Source organism: Solanum lycopersicum, chromosome 8 (genome assembly GCF_036512215.1).
Source record: "Solanum lycopersicum chromosome 8, SLM_r2.1".
NCBI classification, from domain to species: domain Eukaryota; kingdom Viridiplantae; phylum Streptophyta; class Magnoliopsida; order Solanales; family Solanaceae; genus Solanum; species Solanum lycopersicum.
The window spans coordinates 32894718-32905625 of NC_090807.1; the positions used below are offsets into that span (position 1 = coordinate 32894718).

Sequence of the window (10908 nt, forward strand, 5' to 3'; positions counted from 1 at the left end):
TAATCTTAGGTGGAATCTTGGCCAGGTGATATATAAGGTCATCTGGGAAAGTATGAGGAATTTTAAATAGATTTGAATGATGTATACAATTAAAATCCATAAGGTCTTTCAGAATCAAATTCGGATTAGTAGAACTCCTAAAACTTAATTTGGTGCGAAAGATATGAGCGAGGTTGACAAAAAAAGAGTTTGTGTTAAAGAGGGACTATTTTCAGAGGTTTATCCGTGAAGAATGTGTAGACCTTTCTATAGTAAAAATAGTATCTCTATACATGTTTATACGCTCAAATTTACTTCTCGAAAAGAAGTATAAGCAGTCATATCAAGTAAAGAACCCACCTATGAGAGGTTGGGATCGATCCCACGAGGAAAATGATTTAGACTTAACTTTGACCTATTATTACTTCTCTTTAGTCAAGTCCTTTCCAAAAACAAGTAACAAACAGGGGGGTTTTAGGCAATAAATGTAATTCGGTATTTCTAAAAAAAACAAGTGACCGGTTTAAAGATTTGATTTTTATCAAGTAATGAGAGTAACTAGGGCTTAACTGTTCCCACAGGTTAATAACGAGGTAATTCTAGCTATAACAACCCTTTTGCTAGTATCTTGCATGCAAAGTGGTAAGTTATATATCCCTAATTTCTTGGTCCGGCAACTAGGAAATTTCACTCCACACCATGGTCCGGCTACGTGTGTGTATGTTTTACTTAACATTACCTTTACCTTATAGTAAGCATCATAATCGATGTATGGATAAGTTTTTACTTCACACCAATCGACACTAGCCTATTAAATAGTATATACTAAATCTACGTTGATAATACTTTTCTTATTATCAACCTTCTTGGTCCGGCAAGTAGCAACAAGGTGAGCTCTAATGCCTGCACTCGTTAAAAAGACTTCTAAACGAAAGAATGATCAATACATGCAAAATACTATTCTAAGATTATTATTTTACCTAGTTTTTACCTTGTTAATTACTCATGGTTCCCACAACCCTATCTATGGATTTATTTACCCATGTTAATAATCACACAATTCATATTAAGTTGATAAGAATTCATGTACTTACATTGATGAGATTGAAGAAAAGCAAGAAAATTACTTTAAATTAATCAATAAGCTTGCAATAAATGATTTCCGGAAAATAGAATAATTTCCCCAAATTCACAAGTTCACAATTAGAACAATAAAATTTAAAAAATACCTAAGAGTCTTACCCTAAAAATGAGGTTTTTACAAGTATTTATAATAGACAAGTCCTAACATAAAAGGGAAACCAATTTAAGAAAAATCTGCCCAAAAACCCGTCTGAGTCGACGACTGGAGTGATGGACCGTCGAGGTCACGACGGACCGTTGAGTCCCTCTGTTGTTCCATATTTAAATTCTTTTTATGCTGCTTTTTTCACCAACTTTCTCTTACGATTGACGGACATGGATGACGTTCCGTTGCGTGCGCAACATTCCGTCGATGGCTTCCGTTCCTTCATACTTAGAATCTTTTGAAGATAGGTACTGGGGCTACTTTCTGTTAACAATGACGGATGTGCAAGACGGTTCGTCGTGGCTACGACAGTCCATCGAGATCCTCCATAGCCCCACACTTAGACAGAATTCTCCAACTTCCTTTAGCAGCCTTTTTCTCCGTACAACAGTGTCCACCTATGGACCGTAGAGGTCACGATGGACCGTCGATGGCTCTGTAGGTCATCACTTCTGCAATTTTCAGCTTAATTCTCCCACTTTCTCCTTCTGGGCAGATTTCCTGCAAACAAAGAGAAAACTATATTAAAACCAATACAAAAAGGTTTTAGACACATACTAAACTTAAGAAAAAATCATTGAAAGTACTGTGAAACCACGGTACATCAACACCCTCAACTTAAATTCGTTGTTTGTCCTCAAGCAACGCACTATGACTCACCACAAAATCTTTGTACATGAGTATCCTTATTTTAGCTTTTTGAAATCATCTGGCTATCAATCCCAATTATTCTCAAATTGATTTATACATGCTAGCACTAAACTTGATCATGTGGATCAGACCATGACACAGACTCACCACACACCGACACCTATCCTCTTTGATCTCTCACCAAGGTGCTAATTTTCCGGTATTACAACTAGTACCCTTTTTCAAAACAACACCCTCATTTTTCACACAATGATTTCAGTTTGAGTAGAAGGATTATTTTTCAACACTCGCTCTCATTTAGCTTCACACTTCATTTATACTTATTCTCATAGGTTTGCCCTTATTTTCACTTCTTCAAGTTCACCATAATAGACTCTTAGGATCACGATAGGACTTTCTTAGTTTGTAACTTAGGGTCAGGATCAGGTAGAGTACATTTGGATGTATTTTAGTGACTTTCCCTCCTTGACATAATGTCTAAGCTTCCTACCTTATCATCATTTTATTCTACCCTATTTCTTAATTTTCTTGTGTTCTTTCACCTTGCTATTCTCCCTTCTTTATTCTTTTGTGTAAATGACTCTATTCTTTTCTTGCTTGTATTTTCACATTTTCAAAAAAAACATACTTTTCTTGTGTCACTTTTCTTTTGTTCTTTCTCTCTCTTTGTTCTTTCAACCCCAATTTTCCAGAGCATTCGTCATAATTGTCACCCTCAAATCATGGCTTTGCCATGAGTCAAAGTACACAATACCCAAAATTGGGTCAGGGCCACAACAAGGTTGTTTTCTTCATTAGCCACTGTCAACTTATGCTTTTGGCATAAGCAGAGGTGCATATGTCCAAGGAGGGACTAGGGCCAACACATTATTCCCAGAAAAGATCAATTGGGGTGAAAAAGAAAGGTCTATTTTAATCTAAAATCATTTGGATCAAGAAGGGATTAATTTCATTCGGCTTTCTGTTATTTAGGCTAAAGATTGGCTATATTGAATAAGAATCTATATTCATTCCTTATTGTCTATTATGGCTCACTTTTAGCAAGACTAACCACGAAAGTACTAGCTCAGTACCAATGGTGGAATATTCAAATTTTCCTCACACTCACTTGACATCTCATAACTCTACCAAATTATCAGAAACCTAGTTCGAGTTTTAGATTTAAGGTAATACAGTGGTGTAACTCTATGTCATTCTTAGAGCCTCACTTTTATCAGTTATTATGCCCATTCATACAGCATTTTCTTTAAATCAGGATATCTTTATGTTTATTCATCATGCTTCAGAGTCCATTTTTATACTATGTACGAAAGATACCAACATGTCGGTTCAACAATAAAAATAATCAGTCTCTTGGGGAAAAAGAACACAGGAAAGAAAACCCCAAGAGAGGATCGTGAGTTAGGCTACTCAGACTTTACCCTAGCACTAACTTTCCATTCACCCCACCCCCAACAAAAAGACATTCAATTGTCCCTAATGCATACGAGTATTTAGAATAGGGTGGCAGGTGAAGCAAACCTAAGGCGCAAAGCGCCGGCGATCAATAAGTTGGCGAGTCCGGTTGCCTAGAACCTGCTCCCTCTTTAGTCGGGACACCCTCAATAGTGTCCTCAACAACAACAGCACCATCAGTAGTTCTCCTCTAAGCCTCAACAACTCTGTAGATAGACACCCGTGCAGCCAACTATATAGCCCTCAACTGGTGGGCTTCCTCATCAATAAGTGTGCCTCTCCTTGCAGCCTCCAACTCATGCCGCTCTTTCTTCCGCACCCTAGATTCCTCTTCATCTCTAAATTTGTGCCTCTTGGCACGATCTCATGGGGGAGGTGGTGGAACTGTGGAAATGGAGAACAAGGCTGCCAACACTGTGTTCTCAGCGGGCTCTGCAGAAAGGGCCTCAAACTCTGGCACCCGAGCCTCTAGTATAGTATCTAAGTCTGCTCTAAGACCCTATAGCAGTCTGGAGAGCCTTCACATCCACTACAGGGCCTGGTCGGGCAAGAACCCACAGCTCAAAAGATTCCAAGCGCTGGTTGGCCTCCATAACCTAACGTTCACTGTGTTGGGCCATCTTTCTCTCTAAGAGATCCTCTGCCTCAGCAAAATACCTCTGCATCAAAGGCTTGATGTGGTGCAGAAGTGTGGCCATTTTAGCCTCAAGTTTCTAGACCCTAGCAAGTGGGACCAGAGTAGCAGATGGAGTCCAGTTGGAGGAGCTTGGAGTGGTGCTACCACCCAGGATAGACTCGAACTGAGTGGTGTGGTAGGAGTAGATGTAGCCGGTTTAACCGCTTGGTCTTGCATTAACGTTGCCGCTAGGTTCTCACCAAGCAGTTGTACTTCCGGACGGGGCCCTTTGTGGGGAGTCAACTCATTGGCTTTATCACGAATGAGGCCAATATCTACTGTACAAGGCAGGGTCTTGAGCACATAAATGTGCCACACAAACACTCCTGCTAACCTTCACAAAGCAAAAACCATGCACGGGAAAGGGTAAGTAGTAGTGGCTTGAAGGCCCTCTCGTGCATCACCTCTTGTAGTAGCCATGTGATATCCACTTGAACCGCGCAATCATCGCTGCCATTAGTATTGCACGATCCCAAGTGACAATGTTGTCAACTACAATGGGTGAAAGGCAATGTCAGACTAGTAACAACAAAAACTTAGTTGTGAAGGTAAGGTTAGCTTTCTTGATACTTCCCTTGGTCTCAAGTACCCAATCAGCAGCCTCACCATCGATGGAAAGGTACTTTGAAATCCACCGCTTAGTGGTCTCTCTAAACTCTGTCTCACATTGGAACCGTCCGTCTTTAATCAACTTCCACCGATAGTCGAACTCGACGGTGAGAGGTGTCCAGGTGAAATCAACATCCGTGCCATGTAGAAACCTGCGGATGGCCGGCAAGGAAATGTAAAAACACTTGCCGCGGACTAATACGTAATTCAAAGAAGCATGTTTGGATGGGGCTTCCCGCCTCTCTAGCTGAGATCGGAGATTCGCCACATAGGAGGCATAAAACTCTCAGATCATCTCCTCACTTTAGCGGCCTACATCCTCATCCTTCCACTCCAGCCGATGCCTGGTGAATATTTCATGAATAGCCGGCATGGTGCGTAGACTCCCTGTAAGAACCCGCCGCTCTACTGTCAAGGTCCGGGTCATAACCTCCTTGTCATTCGGCAGCTTGGCGTTGGTGTATAATTGATATTGCCCCTCAACACACCACCGATTGGGATAATCAGGAACCGGGGTGGGGACGCCGGTCTGGGGTGCTAGATTAGAGTCATCACTATCAGCCTCATTACACAAGTAAGACTGGAATGCGGTGGCGAGAGCAGAGGCCTCCTTAGAACCAGAGACCTCCAAAGAATTGGAAGTATCCTCAGAGCCATATGCTCCCTCAGACTGTGCAGCAAACCCAAAAAGTGTGCTGGTAAGTATGCGCTCATCTTCAGACATGGAGGCAATGATTCTGTCGGGCGCCACATTCTTGGGCGGTTTCTGGTGGTGCATACAGCACGGGTGGGAGTGAGAGTTCCTGGTGGCACGTACTCCGAGTCACGATCATCATCTGAGCTTATGACCATCCAAAAGAATGGGGCGATGAACTTAGAACGCCCTTGTGAGTAGACGTGGTCTTGTTTTTGTGCCATTAGTAACTGCAAAGAAAAGTAATTAGCACTACTAAATGCAATAGAAGAAAGCAACAAAGCATAAACATAAATGGAATCGTAGTGCTGCAGTTGCAGCACTTCATGACAGACCCATAGACGGTCTGTCGGAGGCACGACACTCCATCATGGGGGTCCGTCGAGGAACACTTAGTGAAATTTTTGTATATCACCAGAAGCAAAGGTTTTGATACTCGAAACGATTCTGCAGGACGAATCGTCATAGGCACGACGGTCCGTCATAGGGGTCCGTCAAGGGACACTTCGACTAAAATTTGAGAACATCAAAAAAAAGGTTCTTAAAGTATTGATGGTCGTGCAGGACGGACAGTCAAAGGCACGACAATCTGTCATATCGGTCCATCGAGAGACACTTAACTAAAAAATTTAAACATTAGAAACAAAAATTCTGATAATCTCGATGATTGTGCAGGATGAACCGTCGAAGGAACGACAATTCGTCAAAAGGATCCATCGAGGGACACTTAGATTAATATTTATAAACATCAGAAACAAAGGTTCCGACATGGTCGATGGTTGTGTAGAACGGACTATCGAAGGCACGATGGTCCATCATAGGGGTCCTTTGAGGTACACTTGGCCTAAGAATGAGAAGTGGGGAGTGACGGACCCCCATGACAGTTCGTCAAGGGCATGACGGTCGTCGACGCAGTCTCGTACTGTCATTGAATTAGTTCCCCTAACTTACTAATGTGAAGTATCCTTAAAACCTAAGATTCCCAAGCAACTACCCAATATCCCATCATTCATAGGGCAAGAATTTTTCGAGTTTTAGCATTCAATTTTCAACAGCCTTTCAACACTAGGTCAAAAACAGAATCAAAAAACACACGCCATTTTTCAACAAAACACCCCAATTCCGTTTCAATATCAGTGTTCTATGGGAACTTAGGACTATGGGGGTGAGTTCTAGCATGCAATAATTGTCTAAAATTTGAGACCCACACAGTAAGACATCAAAGTTTAAGAAGAAATCAAAAAATTAACGATAATTAATTCACGAATCAGAAGAACATACATGATAATAGGAGTAGAGGAAGAAGAAGTAAGATAGTGGTAGTTGAGTAGCAGCACAAACACCATGAACATCGACCGGCAATGGAATGAAGAAACTGGGAGAATTGGGAGAGAAAGGGACTGTGGGAATTTGGGGGAAATGTGGGAAATAAGAGGATGGAGAGAGAATGGGAGTTAATGGTGATGAAGTAGGGAGAAATGGTAGAAAATGAGGAGAGAAACAGGTATGAGGGGTTATGTGAAGAGGTGGGAACTTTAAAGGTTTAAAACTTTTAATATTCAGCCAAATGAGTTGGGTCAGGTTGGTAGGTAAAGACGCGACAATTCCCCGTTGATGGACTGTGACAGGTAGACGGTTTGTTATGGGGGTCCGTCGAGGGTGACCTAACTTGGAAAATTTGAAAGACATACCTGGGCAAAACAGATCCCACTGGCGGTCCGTCAATGACACGACAGTCCGTCGATGGGTGCAGCAGACCAATTTTCTGCAGATTTCTGGTGATTTGATACCTGCACATTTAAAACCCATTAATCTAATCTTTTTGTATTTTCTGGACACTTTTTTTGGACACAGATCCTAATTTATGCTCTAACCAAAACTACTAACGAAACATAAAGAGCAGACAGACAAAACATTATATAAATAAAAGCAAAAATAATGCTACTATGCCTAGCAAATCATGAAAAAACTATAGTTGTCTAGAGGATACGTATTGGGTTGCCTCCCAATCAGCGATTGATTTAACGTCGCGGCAGGATGTAGGACTCTTGATTACTCATACTTCATCAAGATGGTATTCCTGGATCACTTCCTTCGTTGTTTCAGCATGCCCTAGATAGATTTTTATTTACTGCCCGTTAACCTTGAACCTCACCCTCCTTGTTCTCCAACTCAACCGCACCATGAGGAAATAGTTGGGTGATAAAATAGGGACCATTCCATTTGGACTTGAGTTTTCCCGGAAACAAATGCAACCTAGAATTGAACAAAAACACCAAATTCCCAACCAAAAAATTGTGCTTCTCAATCTTTTGGTCATGCTACTTCTTCATCTTTTCTTTGTAGAGGGCTGAAATTTCATATGCCTTCAAAAGAAATTCATCAAGCTCATTCAACCCGTTTAACCTCTGTTCCAAAACCTCATTCCAATCCATTTTCATCTTCTTCATTTCCCACATGGACTTATGCTCTAATTAAACAAGTAAGTGACAAGTCTTCCCAAATACAAGTTGGTATGTGGACATACCTATGGGAGTCTTGTATGTTGTCTCGTATGCCCAAAGATCATCATAAAGACTCCTTAGCCAATCCGTTATACTAGCATTCACCATTTTTGCCAAAATCTGCTTAATCTCCCTGTTTGACACCTCAACTTTCCCACTAGTTTGAGGATAGTAAGGAGTGGACACCTTATGGAAAACACCATATTTTTTCAATAATCCCTCAAACAGCTTGTTGAAAATGTGAGATTCCCCATCACTAATAATATCCCTTGGGGTGCCAAATATGGAAAATATGTTCTTTTTCAAGAACGTGGTGACACTCTTCCCTTCATTATTCGCGAGTGCAATAGCTTTCACCCATTTAGACACATAATCTACTGCCACAAGAATGTACTTCATCCAATGAAAACTCACAAAAAGGGCCCATAAAGTCAATGCCCCACACATTAAACAACTTAATCACAAGAATGGGATTTAGATGGAGCTCTTGCTTTTGCAAATGCCACCATCTCTTTGGCATCTATCACATGCCTTGGGAAACTCATGAGCATCTTGGTGGATGGTTGGCCAAAAGTAGCCACATTGGAAGATCTTGTGAGCAGTCTGAATACTACTATGATGCCCACCTACAGGCGAAGAATGGCATGCCTCCAAAACACTCAAAATCTTAACTTCCGGCACACAACATTGAATAAGCCCATCACCAAAACTCCTATATAAGTATATCTCATCCCAAAATAATTTTTTCACATTATGCATGAATGTTTTCCTTTGATGAAAGGACAAGTCTATTGGGACAATATCACTAGGCAAATAATTTGCAAAATTTGTGAATTATGAATCAAGTCGTAGAAGGCAGCCAATACATGATCATCAGGTAAGGTATCATCAATCTCAGCCTTTTCACCCAACTCGCTCATTGATTCATCTTTTAATAGGGACAAGTGATCAACAACTTGATTTTCATTCCCTTTTCTATCTTTTACGTGAAAGTCAAATTCTTGCAATAGTAATACCCAACAAATCAACCGCAATTTTGTATCCTTCTTTTTCATCAAATATTTAAAGTAGAATGATCAGTATGCACTATAACCCTAGGGCCAAGTAAATAGGAGCAAAATTTCTCAAAAGCAAAGACTACTGCAAGGAGCTCTTGTTCAGTCACGGTGTAGTTCTTTTGGGATTCATTAAGGGCTTTACTAGCATAGTAAAAAGGATAAAGGATTTTTTCCCTTCCTTGTCCCATTACCACACCAAGATAAACCCCACTCGCATAAGACATCACCTCAAAAGGCTTGCTCCAATCCGGAGAAATGATGATACGTACAGACACCAAATTTTCCTTCAACTCACCAAATGCCTTAAGACAAGATTCATCAACATGAAACTTACACTCTTTCTCGAGCAACTTGCACAAAGGAAGTGCAATCTTTGTAAAATCCTTTATGAACCACCGGTAAAAGCCTGCATGCCCAATAAAACTTCTCACACCTTTTACAGAGATGGAGGAAGTCGCTCTATCACCTCAACTTTGGCTCGATCAACCTCTATACCCTTATCTGGAATGGGATGACCCAATACAATACCTTATTTCACCATGAATTGACATTTTTCCCAATTTAGCACAAGGTTGCAATCTTCACACCTCTTAAGAACATCGGACAAATGACTCAAACACCGCTCAAAGGAGTCACCAACCACTGAAAAATCATCCATAAACATCTCAATAGTTTCCTCCACCATATCGTGGAATATCGACATCATATATCTCTGAAATGTGGTTGGTGCATTACATAACCCAAATGGCATTCTCTTGAACGCGAAGGTCCAATAAGGACAAGTAAAGGTGGTTTTTTCTTGATCTTCCGTTGCAATAGAAATCTGATTATAACCCGAATAGCCATCAAGAAAATAGTACCACCCCTTTCCTGCAAGTCTATCCAACATCTGTTCCATGAACGGCATAGGAAAATGGTCTTTCTCGGTCCATGCATTTAATTTCTGGTAATCCATACATACCATTCATCCAGCCACCGGCCTCATCGGAACAAGCTCATTCTTCTTATTGGGGACCACAGTCATTCCCCCTTTCTTACGTACAAACTGAATAGGGCATACCCAACTACAATCGGCGATTGGATATATCACTCCAGCATCCAACCACTTAATGATTTCCTTCTTCACCAACTCTTGCATGGGTGGAATTAAAAGTCTCTGATGTTAAATACTTGTCTTATGATCGGGCATGAGTTGGATTTTATGTGAACAAATCCCGGGAGGGATCCCAATAATGTCTGCAATAGTTTACCCAATATCTCTTTTGAACCTTTTTAACTCCTGCACCAAACTCTCAACTTGATGCACATTAAAATCTGATGTAATAATTACCGGCAAAATGCCACCTCTTCCAAAGAATACATACCCTAGATGAGGTGGTAGAGACCTAAGTTCTACTTTTGGAGCCTCCCCTAAATGCCACCTCTCACGATGCTTCATATATAACTCCAACTTCTTTGGTTTAAACAAGAACTCACCTCAATCGAGTGTCACGACCAATGACCAATACTCTTCAATACAATAACTGTTAAAATTCATGATCACTGCCGCTAGTGCTTCTACACCCAGACGCTCTTCTTTTGGTACCTCAGAAGACCTTTCAACCCTGTAAGATATGGAAGATACCGATTAAATCTCACCACTCCGTTTCATGGACCTACAAATGTTGAAAGTCACTTCTTCATTATTCAGCCGAAATTTCATCTTTCCTTTCTCCATAACAACCAAGGCTTTACCCGTACCAAGGAATGGCCTCCCAAAAATAATATGCACCTAAAATCAACCTCAAAATCTAGAATCACAAAATCGACCGGAAATATAAATGACTCCACCTTTACTAACACTTCATGGAGTATCACAATAGGCCTCTTTATCGTTCGATTGACCATCAATAGCCGCATCACAGTGGGCTTTGTGTCACTCAAATCCAACTTCTTGTAAATAAATAGAGGCATGATATTTATGCTTTCCCTAAGATCACATAATGCTTTGGCAA

General features: G+C 40.8%; 1 protein-coding gene across 1 annotated transcript; it reads right to left on the bottom strand.

The window, feature by feature from the left end:
* Nucleotides 1-4962: 4962 nt before the first annotated feature.
* Nucleotides 4963-9812, bottom strand: LOC138337913 (uncharacterized). The gene is made up of 7 exons (XM_069288351.1): nt 9464-9812; nt 8950-9320; nt 7880-8249; nt 7678-7822; nt 7503-7608; nt 5439-5582; nt 4963-5328 (listed from the first exon to the last, which is right to left on the bottom strand). The coding sequence occupies exons 1-7, from the start codon at nt 9810-9812 to the stop codon at nt 4963-4965; spliced, it is 1851 nt and encodes a 616-aa protein (XP_069144452.1).
* Between the last annotated feature and the right edge of the window lie 1096 nt (nt 9813-10908).